Source organism: Mesoplodon mirus (genome assembly GCF_964341445.2).
Source record: "Mesoplodon mirus genome assembly, chromosome: 9".
Taxonomy (NCBI): Eukaryota; Metazoa; Chordata; class Mammalia; order Artiodactyla; family Ziphiidae; genus Mesoplodon; species Mesoplodon mirus.
The window spans coordinates 40,228,433-40,247,894 of NC_138985.1; the positions used below are offsets into that span (position 1 = coordinate 40,228,433).

At 34.9% G+C, this 19,462-nt stretch overlaps 1 protein-coding gene across 4 annotated transcripts in view; it reads left to right on the plus strand.

Annotated features, from left to right (window-relative positions):
• Positions 1 to 19,462, plus strand: part of HYCC1 (hyccin PI4KA lipid kinase complex subunit 1) — an 89,670-nt gene that overhangs the window by 42,419 nt on the left and 27,789 nt on the right. For 3 of the 4 annotated variants that reach the window (XM_082631924.1, XM_082631927.1, XM_082631926.1), the window contains exons 3-7: positions 4,733 to 4,834; positions 12,027 to 12,206; positions 13,052 to 13,132; positions 13,633 to 13,748; positions 14,121 to 14,216. In XM_082631924.1, coding sequence (XP_082488050.1) covers positions 4,733 to 4,834; positions 12,027 to 12,206; positions 13,052 to 13,132; positions 13,633 to 13,748; positions 14,121 to 14,216 — 575 coding nt within the window. The remainder of the gene's footprint in view (positions 1 to 4,732; positions 4,835 to 12,026; positions 12,207 to 13,051; positions 13,133 to 13,632; positions 13,749 to 14,120; positions 14,217 to 19,462) is intronic. The other variant, XM_082631925.1, reaches the window with a different exon arrangement.

A 19,462-nucleotide genomic window follows, 5' to 3' on the forward strand; every position in this document is an offset into this window, starting at 1 on the left:
AGCTTCCTGATCATGAACCACAGGAAGGAAGGGTTTGGGCTGAAATTGTCATTTTTTGTCCAGCCAAGTTAGCCCAAGGCCTCGGACAAAAGTCAGACTTATTGGCTTGTTTCAGTGAGGGAGACTATACAATAGGTACCCTGTAGACATCTCACCAAACAAAGGAAAAAATAAAATTGTTAAAGGATTTTCAGAAAAGGTGAAATTTAAATGAAACAGTATTTTGATAGACTCAAAACAAAGCAGAGCTATGTGTAATGGGGTTAAAATCTGGCCTGGACTGTGAAGAGGACCCAGGGTCATGTTGTCTTGGGAACTACAAAGTTAACATCTGTGTGGAATGTTTGGTTCAGAAACCCCTTATCTGAAGCCTGCTTCTCTGTGTCTAGGTGACTTAGATCCTCCTGCCAAGAGTAGGATGTTTCATTCTTAACTGATATATGTTTAAATGTCAAAGTTCTTGATATCTATGATTTTAGATTACAAGGCTTCTCACTGAGTAAGAATACAGTAGTCATTCAAAAATGGAGGTTGTTATGACACTTTTTAGCTGCAGTATGTCCTTGAGAGAAGCAATGTTTCCTGTTAATTTTGTAGCTGGCCTTACCCGTCGTTATCTCATCCTGATGAATGACAAAGGTTTTCATTTTCTTAGCTTTTATAGTCATGAATTGAATATCTTTCTATGGGTCCCGTAACTCATCATAAAGTGATGTAGTTATACATGCACTTATAAAAGGGCACTGTATATAGTATACATATTTTAATAGTTTGATTAAATCTGGTGTGTGCCTTTTTTTCTTACATATGTTGTCTTTGTGTTTTTAACCTTTTTTCCTGCTTCAAGAGTGTTTAATATGGTTCATTACCATGATTTTTTTTTTTGGAAAGTTGATTAAAATTGTCAAGTTTAACAGTTGAATACCACTTCTAGGGCATTCTTATATTAATAATGAAGTAAAATTTGCAAAAGCAAATAGAGCCAGTTAGCCGTTCTTTACTATGGGAGTTGTGTCAAGAGGGCTCGATAAAGGATGTGGGGCTTAGGGGAGGATCAACTATTAAGGCAAATAACTGAAAATCATGACTAATTCTCTTCCCTTCCCATCTTTTTGTTTATTTCCTTCCCTTCCTGGGAAGGAAACTTTTCCTTGAGAGGAGGGGAGTAAGATCATGGGCCCCATGAAATAAAAGGTTATTTAACTTTCCCCTAACCCGCCAAAATTAAATTTACCCACTTTTCAATCAATTTGACATAACAAATGATTTAAATTATTGTCAAGTATAAGGGAAGATATTTCATATTCCTTGGTTAATTTGGTAGGCATTTCTGAAAATTATTTTGAATTGTGTTAATGTGTGTTGAATTCAGCTCTGTTTATATTTGATGAAGAGATTAAGGTTACCAGACAAAATCAGCAGCATAGTAAAAGTGATAGAAGATAGGAAAGTGCATGAGAACAAATCTCCCAACTATACTTTTAAAATTGAATATCTTGTCTTTTGAAATGATTTGTGATGTTAATTATATATTTTGGTGAAAATATTTAAGAAATAAAGTTTAGGGATCATCTGTCTATCTATCTATCATCTATCTATCTATGCCTCTGCTTGGTTGTTTAATCTAATAACCGTGGTGCTAATAAGGCCAAGGTCATCGTGATTAATAAAGTAAGTGGTACAGAGTACATGGGGCTGAGAAGTCAGACACCCTTCGGTCTAATTATAATTTTTCCTCTAGGTGGTTTTACGATGTTGGACAAATCACATAACTTCTTTGGGTCTCAGTATCCTCACCAGAAAAACTGAAATAGGTGGTCTTTGAAGATGATTTTAGCTGTGCACTGTTCCATGGGTACAGTCTGAACTCCCAACCTCATAACCTCACTCAACATTCTCTCAAATGCACAAAGACAATGCAGTTTGCTTTGTGCAATTTTTATTTCTTTTTTTCTTTTTTGCCTTTGGAAAAACTAGTATTTACTCTAGCTATGGGCCCTCATTAATATTCTCTTAGTATACCAACAAAGAGAATTAGACTCAGACTTCATTATTTTAAGGTTTCATGAATAGTTAGTTCAGTCTTTGTCTTTACAAATATTTATTTATAAAATATTATCTTTCAGATTGTATTGTGTTTTTCTTAATGTTATATGTAGATTTATCCGCCAGATTTTTGATTTTCTGGTAGTCACTGAATCACAATATGTGACTCAAAATCTAGTCTTATGTGTAATGTTGTTGGTCAGAATTGTTTTATTTATTGGTTCTCCACCCATCTGGCCATCTTCATTAATTCTCTTCCACCCAACCCATATCACTTCCTTACATTTTATAAAAGCCATCTGCCAAATGATACTTTAGTATGAAGCATCTGTCTTCTTCAAATTTTGCCAAGACTAATTTCCTACCATAATTTCCCATTATAACTTCTTTTGTCTCCAGTTCTGCCTTCTGAAAAGTGAGAAAGCTTAGCTGATATTTAAGAAGGCAAGTACCTTTGAACTAGTACAGTGTTAGAAAATTTAAAGGTTTGCTGTCATGGTATTTAAATCCATAGGCTCTTTTAGATCTTAAGGTTTTCAAAACACTGTTCATAAACACAGCAATTGTATTTTCTCTCCTTCTATAGACAAAAGTAACTTTTCCCACATTCACAAAATGAAATAATGACAGAATTGTGATAAAATATAATAGTTCACTACACTAATTTTTAGGAGATCCTTCCTCTCATTTAGCAGTAGTAGCCTAGGCCCAGGATATTTTCTAGAACTTGTCTTTTCAGAAAAGAGCTGTCCTTTTGCTTTTTGCTGTTTCACAAAAAATATTTTACCTCATGACGTAAAATTGGTATGTAAACTGAAAATTGTAGTTCACATTTTTAATGACTCTTCCAGTTTTAGCCTAGATAGTATATGTAATAATCTTTCTATTCACTAATCATTTTTTAAGATTTATTTTTCAATTCACTTGGTTTAAAATTTTATGTTTAGACACGCATGTGCACATGTGCACATACACACACATATATTAATGTGTTTTACATGTACATTTAGGTTCGTTATCATTCAGGTGATTGGAAATCTGTTGTTTATTTGACTATTATTCCCTTTTATATAAATTCCATCAATATTAGGTTACTCTTGATCAAATAACGGAAATGGAATGTTGCCCGGAGATCTTTTGCTACATGCTTTTGAAATACTGAAGAAAGCCCTAATCTCCTCTTTGTGTAAGCAGCTGCAGTGAAACTCCCCGCTTCCCCCCACCCCCACCCCGCCCTGGAAGAATTGTGGAAGGTTCCCAGATAGTTCACATTTACTTACCATTCTGGTAAACAAAACTATCTTAATAAGTTAAAAAAAGAAGCTATTCACTTATATATCCTAAGGTGAAATGTGACCTATTTTTAAAGAATCTACTGAAGATTAAACAGTGACAGTATTTATTTCTTATTTTGTTCATCTATATAAATGTCTTCAGCAAAGATTTGAGTACGAGGCTTTGTGCTGAATGCTGTGGATGGAGAGATAAGATAGTTCTTGCCCTCAAGGAGTTCACAGTAGGGTAAAAATGAACCAAATGTCCTTATTATAAAAATTAATGCTGTTTAATTTTCTATGTCTATTTATGCACACACACACCTATATACACTACCCATAACCCATTTTAAATAATGAAATACTAGGATGTGGGACATGTAAGAAATAGTGTATATCTTGGAATGACTGTTAGCAGTATCTTGAGACATTATATCTACTGCAGGATTAACATTGTTGATTAATTGGTTGATTGATAGAAATAATTTTCATGGGAAAAAATAATGACTTGGAAGACAGAAGTTGTTAAGGAAGGGGTATACTCTAGAAGGATAGGTTTTTATCATTTGTTATGATGAAGTGGGTTTTTGTTTTTTGTTTTTCTTCAGATTTCCCTACTACTTTTATCCTAAACCATCTGACTTACTACTGGAGTTTTATCTCTTCCCATTCCTCTCTGGTTATAGTGTCCTTTCTGAAAGGGTGGCTCTGTGATTAATTGCTGATATTTTAAATGGCATTAAGAACACTAGTTTGTTGGTAGTGTGGCTATCTTTTTCTCCAGTTCTGAGAAGTAAAAAATTTCTCCCCAATTCTGTAAATTAGAACAGTCTTACTTAACAGTCCCAACATGTAACTCAGGAGTTACTTTGATAGATGATCTGTGGCTTTAAGGTTTGAAACATTAGATCCTTATATAACATGTTTATTAAGAAACAGGATAAAATACTGCTAATAAGATTGGTAACCTGTATAATGCTACAAAAAATGTATCTCTGGCTTTACAAATGATTTGTATTCTTATTTCTAACCCCAAACTGTGATCAAATATGAAGTGCTGATGTTAATTTATGTCCCTGTTGATGTTGAGGATTAAATATGTCTTTTATTTTATTTTTACAATTTTTTTGTTGAGATATAATTCACATAATGAAAAATTCACTATTTTAAGATGAAAATACAGTGGTTTTTAGTGGTTTTACAATGTTGTGCCACTAACACAAACATCTAATCCTAGGACATTTCCATCACCTCCAAAAGAAACTCCATACCTGGTTAGTCACTCCCAATTCTTCCTTCTCCCAATTCCCCGTCCCCCAATCTCTGGCAACAACTAATCTGCTTCCTGTATTTGGATTTGTCTATTCTGGACATTTCATAAAAATAAAATGTATTTTTTTAAATTTGTTTAGACACTACCAGAAACATCTTTACCAAGTTATGCTACAAATTTGAAAGACAAGAATTCTTTAATTTCATCTCTCTATAAAGTTATCCAGGAGCCACAAAGTGAGGTAAGTACTCTAATAGTTTATTGTGCTAGTAGTATTCATTTGATTGATTTTTTAATTTGTTACTGTGAAAAATAATGCATATATTAAAAAGGGTAAGAAAAGTATAGTTTAAAGAATTGTAATATATATTCTGGAGTGTTTAGCTGATTTCTTTTGAGAAGTGGATAGAGGGATAAGAGAAGAATACATTATGTGCAGAAAAATGGCAGAATAAAAAAAATTATAATAAAATGAGATCCAGTGTACCATCACCCGGGCCAAGAAATAGAATTATTACCATATTCCAAAGCCACCTCTGAACATGTTCCTGCTCATCTACCTATGCATTATGTGTGTAGGTATCTGTCTGTCTATCTGTCTATCTATATATCTATCTTGCTGGAGATAGCCTTGGAAAGTCTGGGTCACTGCATTCATTTATTCATTCAGCAAATATTTGTGTGCCCATTATGAGCCAGCTGCAGTGCTAGGCAACAGAAAATCAAAGATGAGTAGAACATGGTCTTTATCCCATAAGAGGAAAGGGAGGAAATATGTAAATACATGCTTTCAAGGCAGTGCCTAACTGAGTCTAGATGGATTTGCACATGTTTTCCAGGTGTGGAAAGTAAAAGGACATTCCAAGCTGTAGGGATAGTATATGGAGGCCTGAGAAAATGTGAGGAATTTGAGGAGTAGCAAGTAGTTTGGTCCTGCTGGTGTTTTTCCCGGTCCTTTCTTCTTTTCTCTGTGCACCCCTCCACCCCACCCCGCATTTCCTTTTCTTTTTTAGATAGCAAATTTACTTTGAAGGTGACAAAATGATCTATACTCCAGATTCTGGTGCTTATAAATCCCACCATTCATAGTAGAAATATAATAGGTAAGGATTGGAATTAGTGAGGAAAATCAAAAGGCATGGCATTCAGATAAAAGCAAATAGGCTAATGCAGTAGTTAACAAGAGATGAAAGACTGTTGGGAACTGAAGCTGGAAAGATAGGTTTAGGTTGTAACCATGGCGGGCCTAGAATTCCATCATAAGCAGTTTAGACTTTTTTTGTGCTGATGACTTGACCAGATGATTGTTTTAGGAAGGTGGCTATGTGGAGGACAGATTGGAGAATGGAAGAAATGAAAGCAAGAAGACTAGGAGGCTATGACAACAGTGTAGGAGGGTTGTTGAGAACCTGAACTAAGGCAGTGTCAGTGGGACTGGAAAGAGGTGGAGTAGAGAGGAGGAGTATGAGGTATGCATTCTTTTTATACTTGAGTTTGGTAGGTGAAACGATAGGCTCTAAGACCACTAATCCTATTACCTAGGGGTAAAACAACTTACATCCTGGCGTCTAGTCCTATGTGGACCTATATGCCTTTGGGATGAAACTATCAAAACTAGAGTCTTTTGTTATTTGAGTAGGTAACCTCTTTTGGAGGGGGTCTAGAATAACCCAGCTTCTACTGATTATTCCATAAAGAAGATTATAAAGATTATGAATTTTAGGTGCTGGAAAAAAGACTAGGGTTTATATTGACAAGACAAAAACTTTAACTGGAATAACTAAATAGAGCAACCTTCCTCCTTCCCAAAGCTTCTTAATTTGTATAGTAGCTTGTTTTCTTGAAGGGTTTTAGCTTTTGAAGTATTTGGGTAGAAGCTGTCTTACAGTTTTCCATGTTTATTTGAGAATTATTTTACCAAATGGAGCAAGTATAGCTGTGTGCTTTATTATTTTTTTAACAAATTAAGTCTTATTTATCATTTACTGCTCAGTATTTTGAAAGACTTAAAAATTATTTCTCTAATGAAGTGTGTTTTTACCAGGTTGCTTTGGATAGAGGTAAATTTCTGATAGGCTAGTTTGGTTCATAGCATTTCTTTCATTCAGATGACAGTGAGCTCTAATGACTCAGAGCAGTATATCTCAAACTATTTGTGGTGAAGTACCAGTTAAAATTTTTTTTTCCAATCTCTCACAGACCAATATGTGTACCTAATGTGTATGACAAGTATGCAACTCACATCACATGCGAGGTACCACATAAATTTGATAACCCCTAACTGATCCATACTCTGTTCAATAATAATCTGCTGATCACCCTCTTTGTTATTGCAGCCATATCAAGTTGCTATAAAAGTTTTTAAATATTTCCTCTCAATTTCTGTATTTATATTGTTGAGGACTGGTAACAGTTTGTAGATGGTCTTCAGTCCATGGACCACACTTTCAGAAGCACTGGTTTAGGAGGTTTTGCATGTAAATTTGTTTTATGTTTTTAGCCTGATGAATGTGGTAAAGACAGTGTGTATTCTGTATTCTTAAAAAGACAACTCAATCTTTAAAAGTGTACTTAGAAGTGCTTCTGAAATATAGCAGTGTCTACTTTAACATCATAACCTTCCTTTTGCTCTTCAGAACACTTTGTGTCTTAAAGTGGAGATATTCCCCAAAAGTTGACGTCATTGTCTTTTGGCATTTTTGAAATTTGGAACGTTGATTCTGCTGTTATTTGAAGTCTGGGAAATTTGGTATTTGGATTTTACAAGTAGTACTTTTTCATTATTCAGTTAAATTCATTTGATAAATATTTATTGAACACATATAGCGTGCCAGAAATCACTTAGAAATGTAGCAGTGAACAAAATAGAACAAATTCTTTTTCTTATAGATTAGAACTTGTATTCTGGTAGGTGAAAGAAACATTAAACAAATACCTAAATATATAATAAAATGTCAGTGATAAAACTGTGAAGATAAATAAAGCAGAGTAGCGGAAGTATGTGTTGGGACTGAGGAGGTGAATTAGAGGAAGAAAATAAAACTGGGGCAAGAGCTTTCCAGAGAGGGAATAGTAAGTGCAAAGGCCCTGAGGCAGGTGTGTGTGGCAGGCTCAAGAAACTGTAAAGAGGCAGTTTATGGATACAATGAAATTTCCTTAACCAGTGCTTTTAATTGACTAAGATAGGCATAGGATTAGAGGCTAACAATGCTCAAGTCTGTTATGAAACCAGCTGTTTTTTTTGAAAAAGCCACATAAAATCTTCTAGGCATAGCAATCCCAGAGTGAGAGGAGGTCAGTTCATTGGCTACTGGCACCTGAAGAGTAGTGCCCTCCAACTTTTCTGCATCTGTTTCCTACCTGTATTCTCAGTAGTTGTTCAATGCAAAAAAAGTTTGGAAGATTCTCTTGTGAATTTACCCAAACTTAGCTCTTTTCCATCTTCTATCCCTGTTTTAGTCATTTAAAGGCATTTTTATGATACATTTCTATTATCATTAAAATTCTCTCTTAAGATACAGCTTCTTACTTATGAATAGATTGTTGTAAAAGTTCATTTGTAACTCAGTTGTTTTAGAATTCAGAATGTATTTTAGAATGGAAAGAAGGTACATGATGATCAGACCATAAAAAGGCCATTTAACACATCAAAATATACTTGAGGTGCAGTTCTCTCTTAACAGTATTAAGAAACCTACCCACCAAGTATAACAATGTTTTCATGAGAAAATAATTCAAAAGTTCAAGCAAGACACTAGGAATACAGCATGTTCTAATGCTCCATTGCTTGTCTCAAATATATTCCGGTTAGTTAAGTCAAACACTGCTTGTGTTTCCCACATTGTATATTGTTTTATTCTTTTCCGACATTTTTCATGTATGTTTATAAAGGAGTTAGAAAGCCTTGGCTTCAGTCTGACTTTCGTGAGCTGTGTGATTTTTTTTGGTTTCAGTTGATAGCTTCTTTGTCTCAATTTCCTTATGTAGAAAGTATACATGAGGGTAATGACACTGTACCATATAATATTGTGGGAATTAAATGGGTTCATATATGTGAACGTACTTTGCAAGCTGTAAAATCCTGCACAGATACTGGTATCTACCTCTAGTGGTTTGATATGCATAATTTCATCTAATCTCATTGCAATATATAACTTCTGCATCCCTTTTGAGTCTGTCTTCATTTGGTTCTGCTTTCATAAACCAAAACTCCATTTAATTTTAGACTTTAAACCAGTTTAAAAGGCCTTTTGGAGTGTTTTGATTAAAATTGATTATGTGTTCATGTAGCCTATTGAATAAATTTTCAGCATAAAGTTTCACAAGTTTGCAAATAATTTTTAGACTATATTAATTGATTTAATCAAAGCTTTCCCTGGTATTTAGAGATGACCGATATTACACCACAATACAGGATTATCGACCCTGGTCCACAAAGAAATTTTTATAACTCCACCCTGAAAGCTAAACATTCCCCTACCAGTCTTTCTTCCACCATCCCCCTCTCCATTCTTCCAAATTCCTACCCTAAAAACTTTTCTTGCTATCTGTGAATGGGGTTACTTTGCCTTTGACCCTCCAGTTTCCTTTTGCCTTTGCCATGCCACAGTGGACACCTGTTGCACTCTGATGACCATTCTGAGAGTGGAAAAATGTTCTTTAACTGTCAGAAGATAGTTTTTCAATAGGAAAGACCAGTTTGATTTAGTCAATATTTATTAAAGTATAACTTTTTCTATAATACTGACTTTAATTATACCCGATTTGCTTTACATATTGAACTTTTTTGAAATCAAAACATCCACTTTAGTTCCTGTTCATTCCAATTATTGGTAGTAGAAAATCTGTTTCGTAAATTGACGTCAATCTATTGCCTAAGTTAGTGAAGTGAATGAACTCCCGTTCGCTGAAAATATAATAGTAGCCTGCTTATTTGAAAAGTAGCCCTGACATATTCATTAATGACTTGTGTGTGATGGTTATATATGCTTTAAGATAATACTTACCTATAAGAGTCTCTTATCTTGACTTTCTGATATTTTTAAAAAATGTCTGTTATAAAGATACAGTCAGCTCTGTTAACTGGGTAACTGGGGGAGTGTGGTGGGGGGAAAAACGTAAGTCCAAATCAAGTTTAAAATAAAATGATAGCAACATTTAGATCATCCAGGGGAATTAACCATGGTTACAGTAAGAAACTAGACCTAGGGGCTTTATATTATTCAGCTTCTCCCTCCACATATACTGGGCGTTGCTCTCCGATGCTGCCTAGTTATAACTCAGGAAGGCAATGAGACAGTAACTCCCTAGGACTCCCATTTCAATTTCTCCAACCCTGTAGCCAATCATTTTTTTTTTATTATTATTAGTTTCTGCTTTATAACAAAGTGAATCAGTCATACATATACATCTGTTCCCACATCCCTTCCCTCATGCATCTCCCTCCCTCCCACCCTCCCCATCCCACCCCTCCAGGCGGTCACAAAGCACCGAGCTGATCTCCCTGTGCTCTGCGGCTGCTTCCCACTATCTATCTACCTTACGTTTGGTAGTGTATATATGTCCATGCCTCTCTTTCGCTTTGTCACAGCTTACCCTTCCCCCTCCCCATATCCTCAAGTCCATTCTCAAGTAGGTCTGTGTCTTTATTCCCGTTTTACCCCTAGGTTCTTCATGACATTTTTTTTTTTTTTAATTCCGTATATATGTGTTAGCATACGGTATTTGTCTTTCTCTTTCTGACTTACTTCACTCTGTATGACAGACTCTAGGTCTATCCACCTCATTACAAATAGCTCAGTTTCATTTCTTTTTATGGCTGAGTAATATTCCATTGTATATATATGCCACATCTTCTTTATCCATTCATCCGATGATGGACACTTAGGTTGTTTCCAGCTCCGGGCTATTGTGAATAGAGCTGCGATGAACATTTTGGTACATGTCTCTTTTTGAATTATGGTTTTCTCAGGGTATATGCCCAGTAGTGGGATTGCTGGGTCATATGGTAGTTCTATTTGTAGTTTTTTAAGGAACCTCCATACTGTTCTCCATAGCGGCTGTACCAATTCACACTCCCACCAGCAGTGCAAGAGTGTTCCCTTTTCTCCACACCCTCTCCAGCATTTATTATGTCTAGATTTTTTGATGATGGCCATTCTGACTGGTGTGAGATGATATCTCATTGTAGTTTTGATTTGCATTTCTCTAATGATTAATGATGTTGAGCATTCTTTCATGTGTTTGTTGGCAGTCTGTATATCTTCTTTGGAGAAATGCCTATTTAAGTCTTCTGCCCATTTTTGGATTGGGTTGTTTGTTTTTTTGCTATTGAGCTGCATGAGCTGTTTATAAATTTTGGAGATTAATCCTTTGTCAGTTGCTTCATTTGCAAATATTTTCTCCCATTCTGAGGGTTGTCTTTTGGTCTTGTTTATGGTTTCCTTTGCTGTGCAAAAGCTTTGAAGTTTCATTAGGTCCCATTTGTTTATCTGTGTTTTTATTTCCATTTCTCTAGGAGGTGGGTCCAAAAGGATCTTGCTGTGATTTATGTCATAGAGTGTTCTACCTATGTTTTCCTCTAAGAGTTTGATAGTTTCTGGCCTTACATTTAAGTCTTTAATCCATTTTGAGCTTATTTTTGTGTATGGTGTTAGGGAATGATCTAATCTCAAACTTTTACATGTCCCTGTCCAGTTTTCCCAGCACCACTTATTGAAGAGGCTGTCCTTTCTCCAGTGTACATTCCTGCCTCCTTTATCAAAGATAAGTTGGCCATATGTGCGTGGGTTTATCTCTGGGCTTTCTATCCTGATCCACTGATCTATCTTTCTGTTTTTATGCCAGTACCACACTGTCTTAATTACTGTAGCTTTGTAGTATAGTCTGAAGTCAGGGAGCCTGATTCCTCCAGCTCCGTTTTTCGTTCTCAAGATTGCTTTGGCTATTTGGGGTCTTTTGTTTTTCCAAACAAATTTTGAAATTTTTTGTTCTAGTTCTGTGAAAAATGCCAGTGGTAGTTTGATAGGGATTGCATTGAATCTGTAGATTGCTTTGGGTAGTAGAGTCATTTTCACAGCCAATCATTTATATTGACATGTTTTATCTGGAAGCAAGGATATTCAGGAAGAAACTTCTCACAACCTATCTATTTTAGGAATTTTAAAAGATATGGTTTTAATAACAATACTACCTTCGAGTTACAGAATGTTTTAGAGTTTATAAAGTGCTTCAGTATACACTTAGTTTGCAGTTTGGCCTTCCACTAGAGTTCATTACTAAATAGCTAGCTGTGAAGAGTTTTGTGTTTCTAAAAAATGGAAACATTTGTATATTTCAGTAATTACCAATCAGGGAAAACCTTTTATATTTCATACATCAGTGTCATTCAAATACAGTCCAGTCCTTGAATGAATATTTTGTCTTTCTGGCAGTTGCTAGAACCTGTCTGTCACCAGCTCTTTGAATTCTATCGCAGTGGAGAGGAGCAGTTGCTTCGATTTACACTGCAGTTTCTTCCAGAACTGATTTGGTGCTACCTTGCCGTCTCAGCCAGCAGAAATGTGCATAGCAGTGGATGCATTGAAGCTCTTCTCCTAGGGGTTTACAATTTGGTTTGTATTTAATGTAGTTAACAAAATGTTTTCTGACAAAAATAACCCTTTCAACAAAAATGAATACATAATGGCAGCTATTTTTCATTTTAGTAAAGCTAATATTTATTTTTAATACATCAAATGACTCATAGCTCATTCTCCCAAAAATAACTTTATGGAGGTTGAAGGCTATATGGGCATACATACAATTATGTAAATATACATTTTTTGATTGATTGGAGACTAAAAATCAGTCCATTTAAATAATTTTATGGAGGTATCTGAAAATATCAGTGTTGAGTTTTAAATTTTTTAAACTTAAAATCCACTGTCTATTAATTGTCTGTTGTGACCTTCACAGAAAGTTTGGGAGAAAAGATCTAGTCTAATATCTACCAATAATAATTCTGTAAAATCTGGACTGTCTCCAGACTTCACACCATTGATTTAAAATATATAGTTTGCATTACTAATAGTGTTTGTATATTAACTAGTACAATATTCTAGATACATACTTAAGGTTTGTACTTTTTAAAGTGGAAAAAAAAATTTAAGGGTCATTTCATAATGTATTTCATAACTATGTTAATTGATTTAGAAAGTAGAACTTTTTACATGAGAAAAAAATCAATGATTACCATACTACATCTGTATTTCATCCTTAAAACTATGGTACTTATATTTTAAGGAGAAGGTTAACTCCTAGTATTTGTGAATAATCGATTATCATAGTTTAAGATTTTAGCTGAATTTAAAATTCCTTTCTTCTCAAGTCTTTTTTTTTAGACTAACAGTTTAAATTCAGCTTTTAAATTTATGTATAAAAAATAAATATTGTAAGATATTTTCTTTCACTTTTGTAGGAAATAGTTGACAAACAGGGACATAGCAAAGTATTGAGTTTTACGATTCCATCTTTATCCAAACCATCTGTATATCATGAGGTAAGTGACATTTTTATCAAAGTAAGTTTATTGGTCCTAAGATTTGAAGTTGCTATAAATTAGGGTCTGGTTATTGAGACAAAAAATTTGATCAGTTTATTAGTGCCTTAAAAAGTATAAAACACCACACAAAGTATTGGCTGTTCCCAAAGTAAAAATGGGCAATCAAAATCATTAAACTAAAACCTGATTGTAAAAGAGCTATTAAAAGTATTCATTTTGAAATATTCTCCCCTTCTCCTGACAGATAAGATTAGATTTTTTATGTGTGGCAATTATGTATTTCTGGGGTAGAATTTTTAAAGTTAAACTATTTTGTATTTCTATTTGTGGTTTGTTTTTAATTATTTGTTAAATCTTTGAGCAGAATACTTAGTAGGCAGTCTGAATATTTCCAAGATGTATGATGTTCTTGGCAATCATTCTTACTGGTGTATATATTCTAAATACCACATCTTCAACAGAATGTTGTTTTCTTTATTCACGTGTCTTTTCTTTAGCCTTCCAGCATTGGGTCCATGGCTCTGACCGAGAGTGCCCTATCCCAGCATGGCTTGTCAAAAGTTGTGTACAGCGGACCTCACCCCCAAAGGGAGATGCTGACAGCACAGAATAGGTATACTGTGGAGACATAACCTACTATTGTACCATGCTAATTTTTTAAGAATTATTTCAGTAGATTTATAAATAATGTTTAATGAGTTGTATGTAACAATTTTTAAAATGTTGAGTCATTTTATACAAGAGAAAAACACATCTTCCCGATTTGTCACTTATACTTTGCTTCAGATGTCATCTGGAACATTGAATTTTTAAGATAATTTTCATATGACTGTTACTTTTTCCTTTCAGTTTTGTATTCTTATTGGTGTGATTATATTGTACAGGTCTGTTCTGTAACATAATATCCCTCCCCAATGCTTGCTTAATTACAGTTGACTTCTTAGAATTCTCAAGATTTGTAAATATTCTTTTGGTTTATCTTTAGGTTTGAAGTGTTGACATTCCTTTTGTTGTGTTACAATGCTGCCCTAACTTATATGCCCAGTGTTTCTCTTCAATCACTGTGTCAAATTTGTTCAAGGTAAATTAAAATTCAAATGTTTTTAGTATTGAACTAGATGAATCTAGGATTGCTAGTTTGTTACATATCTACGTTATTTTTGTTTTGTTTAATCATTTGCTTGAAACACTAAATAGGTTAATATAAAGCTCCACATAGTTGACATACAGAAAGCTCCCTAAAAACACAATGAAGTCACAAAACACACAGTGAAGTGGGTAAAGCTGAATAACATTTCAATAGAATATTTAATTAGAAAAGGATCATACTATATAATTAAAAGAATGGAACTATTATGACCTTTCAGTTTTTGGCATGTGGTTGGTTTCTGTTTTCTTTGCTTTTTTATCTGTCTGTTTATCTATCTATCTATCTATCTATCTAGGTAGTTATTTTTATTGTGCTCTAATTTGGTACCAAGAAGGAAGTAAGAGATACTGGTTTTTAAACTTTTCATGTTAAAAAAAATTTAGCCAAGAGCTTGGTTAAGTAAATTATGGTAATCCTTGTGTATACTATGCAAATATTTAAGAATTCTGATTTAAAAGAGTACTTAATGATAGTATATATGGTGTGATTCCAGTGTTGACTGAATATGACCAGAATATTAACAATAGTTATGTCTACTTGGTGGAATTATAGTTTATTTTAATTTTTTTCCTGTGTGATTTTCTGTCATTCTCTACATTTTCTATGTTGACGATGTTACCTTTTTTTTTTTTTTTTTTTTTTTTTGGCCGCACTGCATGGCTTGCGGGATCTTAGTTCCCCAACCAGGGACTGAACCCGCACCCTCAGCAGTGAAAGCGAGGAGTCCTAACCTCTGGACCACCAGGGAAGTCCCTGTTACCTTTTTTAAAAAAACAAAAAAAAAAGAAAACAAAAAAAAAACAAGGCAGAGAAAATGCCTTTGGTAATTCAAGTAAATAAGGGAAAATATAGAATTAAGGAACTTGTAAAATAATTTAGATTTGGGAAACTTATTTAGAAAATGTAGCTTTGGAAATTTAGTAAGAGGGAGGGTGCATAGAGCAATACTTAGAAATGAAGTCAAAACAAAACAAACAAAAAAACCTAAACTGATTCTATTGAATAAGATAGAAAACCACGCAGGACCAGAGGGAGAGGGAGGTAACAAGGCAGGGGGCTTATTAGAGAAGATAGAGAAGTGGAGAGTCATTCAGGTATTTCCTGAATTGGAGCACAAGTACATTTGCTGCACCTTAGAAGACGGTACCAGTGTGCCATCTCTCTGACTCTTTCTAATATGTTTCTTGTTTTAAATATTTTAAAGGCAGAGGTACCCAGAGTTTTTGAATTTCACAGATCTGTAAAATTTCAAAAAAGCTGAAGTGGGTATTTACATGGTGTTGCCGACTTTGTCTTTTGTCAGGTCATTGTATAATAAATATCTACCGTCAACATTATTTAATGAAAGGGGAGAGTATTTTAACACCCAAAAGGGGTAGAATGGAAGGGCAGGACAACAGTTTATAAGTCACAAGTGAGATGTTTAGCATTCCTTGTTTCTCATTTCATTATGGTCCAGTGAAAATGTTGTTATGCACTAAAATGAGTGTAAGAACCAACACTTCAGAAACTTTGGCTTAAGGAGTAGTTCGATGCAGGAACTTTTCACCTGTAGAACTTAAAACACACTACTTCAAAGCAGTATTTTAGATGGTAGGACCCAGGAATATTCTAATATGCTTGAAGCTCTAACGTTCTAATACATACAAATGTTCTAACACAACCTCCTAAATAAGAACCACTGTTGATGTTTTCCTAAAATGAGTGATGGCAAAGTTAGGAAAGAACATGTGTCACTGGTTTCTGTCCTGTGTAACTCCAGTGCACTATCTTCAGTATAATTACCTTTATGTTCTGGGTAGAAAATTGCTAATATATCAATTTAACTAACGAGGGAATTAGGTAATCCCTTAAGAACGCAAGTAAGAGCTGGTTTTGAAAACAAATAGAAACACCGATTACTTGAAAACTAGCTATAGGATTTTGGCCGAGGAAGATTTTAGTAGAAACATACTACATTAATTCTATGCCACAAGAAAATCTCTTGTATACTCACTAGCTATAAGAAAATGAGGGAGGAAAGAGATCTATGTAATTCAAAAGACTTAAACTATTTAATAATGCTAACTCTTAAGCCACAGAACATGATGTAATAGGAACTCCATCAAATTTATCGTTTCCATCTTTTTTAGTTTGCTTTTGTTTTTGTTTTAGATTCCCTATTACTGTATTCTCAATAGTTTAAAATCTAGTTATTTATTTCTCTTAACTCTGGATTCCCTTAATCATTTATCAAATATTCTAATTAAGGTGTACACTTTAAAGATGTATAGCAAAGAACTAGAAAGCACTAGTATCTAATCAAGCAAAGCCTAGTCCAGAGCTATGGAAGGAAAATTAGTTATAGAACTATGGTGATAAGTAAGTTATAAATGATTATGATAGTTAAAGTACAAGAGATTCCTGATGATCTTAGTCCTGGTGCAGGTTTTCCTGAAGAATAAAATAAAGTGATCACACTGTGTTATGGCTAATCAAGTTGTTTTGGCCATGTGGCAGTTGTTTCAGATTGCTGATTAGTTTGGTTGTTGATGATAATTATACCAAAATGATAGACTGGGTTATCTAGGAGGAAGGACACATAAATACAGCCAGAAAAATTTCATGGAATACCTGAGCTAGGTTCAGTGACAAGTGTGTTCTGTTCTTTTTTTAACCTTCTGATTGTAATGAATCGTGGAATTAAAACAATCCTGGACACTTCCCACCCTCCACGCATACATACAAATCTATTCTACTGGTCAAAAATCTGTTCAGTTAACTATAAGCTTTGCTTCAGTTAACTGTAAGCATACTGATGGCCAGCTTGATAGCCTGTGTTTTCCTCCTACCTATGTGCATGGACCACTAGAAGCGAGATCTGAAAGGAGGCAAGAGGTAGACTGAGTTTTAGTCAACAAGTTTTTATTTTCTGCTAGTACTAAATATTACATATGGCCCTCCTAAAAGCAACATACCCACCAATACTACAAATAAGTTTTATTAGTATATTCCTAAGTCCTCTAAATTTGGGGAAATATTTTTTTCTTTTTTTTTCTGTTGAGCATCTCTTTTAATACAATTGTGTTTAAGAAATGACTTATCTTGCCTTTTGATGTAGAATATAAATATTAAAGATGAAACTGTACTAAGCTGTAAATTAAATTTTCCCCCATTGTCTAAGGGACTGTCCTGATTTTGTTCACTTGGTGAGTCACCTCGGTGACTGACTTGAATATGTACTGCTAGGGATTCTTGATTAGTGTATTTGTTCCTGTGAATCTGTAATGAAACCCTGACTCACTCTTGATTCCTAAATCAGCCTTCCTGACCACTGAACAGATTTCTTCTTGTTTTCTGTCTATTAGGGACAGCTTTGTGCAAATAAACCATCTTGTGGATTAATTTTCCTGACTGATAAAATGATAGAGAGAGAGAGAGAGAGAGGGAGAACAAGCTCTTAGCACAGTGTATGCCACTTTGTTATCATTCAGTAAATGACAGCTAGTACCCCAATGATGAACACACATGTTCACTATAGATACACAGCCGCTCTTTTTTCCCACCTGTTTGCAGTTGCCAGCCGTTCTAGAGCATATCTTATACTAGGAAATTCCTTGTTGAAAGAACCTACAGTTGGCTTTTCATTGCTTATTATTTACTTTGTACACCTTTCCACCATTGTAAGTCTTCTCCATCCTTCCTTTACAACCCATCTGAAATAATCTCTCTTCTCCAGCAACTTGAGCACTATTTTTGTATATGGTATTCTCTTGAGGAAAGTGATAGAAGATGCAGCCTTTATTAGGCTCCTAATTTCAAAGAGCAGAAGCATGAGAACAGAAAAGTGCTCATTACTGTATAGGAATTTCTTCCATTTTCTCTTTTCTCCCTTATTCCCCCACTTTTTCTGCTCTCCTGGCCTTCTCCTCACCTCCCCTCTCCTCACTATTTAAAAAGCAGAGCAGAAAAGGAAGAGGTTTTGAAATTGGTTAGTTTTATTTCATAGTCTATGTATTTTATCCAGATGGATAGGAAATAGAACTGGACCAAATTTTAAATATTTCTCAAGCTAAAAAATAGAAAAATCATTGTTTCCCTTTTTTTCTAGCTAGTTTCTACTCACTGGTCTGATGATCTAATGATAGTAGTTAATCTATTTTCTTTTCTACTTTAAGTTCTAAATAAATACTCTCTCCAGTCAGCCCCACTGGAATTGGGCTTTCTAATCATTTTGTGGTTTGTAATTCAGTATATTGAGAACAATCCCACAGGTTTTCTCTCAGTCTAAGAAAGAGATAGTATCTCTCAACAGAGAATGAGAATTATGGCAGTAGTTTCCCTCACTTACAAATTGATACTTAGAACTTCTTCCAGAAATGTATTGACAAATATGCCTTCTAAAAGGAATTTTATTTTATCATAGTTTGTGAATTTGGGAGATTCCTATATGTGACCGCAGAGTAAGTTTAATACAGCAGTGGAGGTTAGGCCACTCAGCTGCTCTTTCGTAAGGTCGAGTCCTTATGTTTTGGATTTGTAAAGGGAAGTCAGGCAACTTCAGGATACCCTCTGATGAACAGAGGAGTCAGGCATTCATGTGACATGTAGCTTTGTTGATTGTTTTTGCTTAGTTCTGCATTTTATGTAAATTCAGTGAAGGACCTATGCGAAAAGAATATCTTTGAAGAGAGCATTCAGAGTACTGATGAATAAATCAGAATTCTTAATTATTAAAAGCAAGGACTGGAGAGGGCTTCCCTGGTGGTCCAGTGGTTAAGAATCTGCCTGCCAATGCAGGGGACACGGGTTCGATCCCTGGTCCGGGAAGATCCCACATGCCGCAGAGCAACTAAGCCCGTGCGCCACAACTACTGAGCCTGTGCTCTAGAGCCCATGAGCCATAACTACTGAGCCCACGTGCCGCAACTACTGAAGCCCGTGCACCTAGAGCCTGTGCTGCACAACAAGAGAAGCCACCGTAATAAGAAGCCTGCGCACCGCAACGAAGAGTAGCCCCCGCTCACCACAACTAGAGAAAGCCGCGCACAGCAACGAAGAACCAAAGTAGCCAAAAATTAATTATTTTTTTTAAAAAAAGGACTGGAGAAAAGAGGGTAAAGAGTTGCCATTATGAGTTATGCTGCAGCTGGCTAGCACTAGATTATTTTGGGTCTCAGCTCAATGTTACCTCCTTG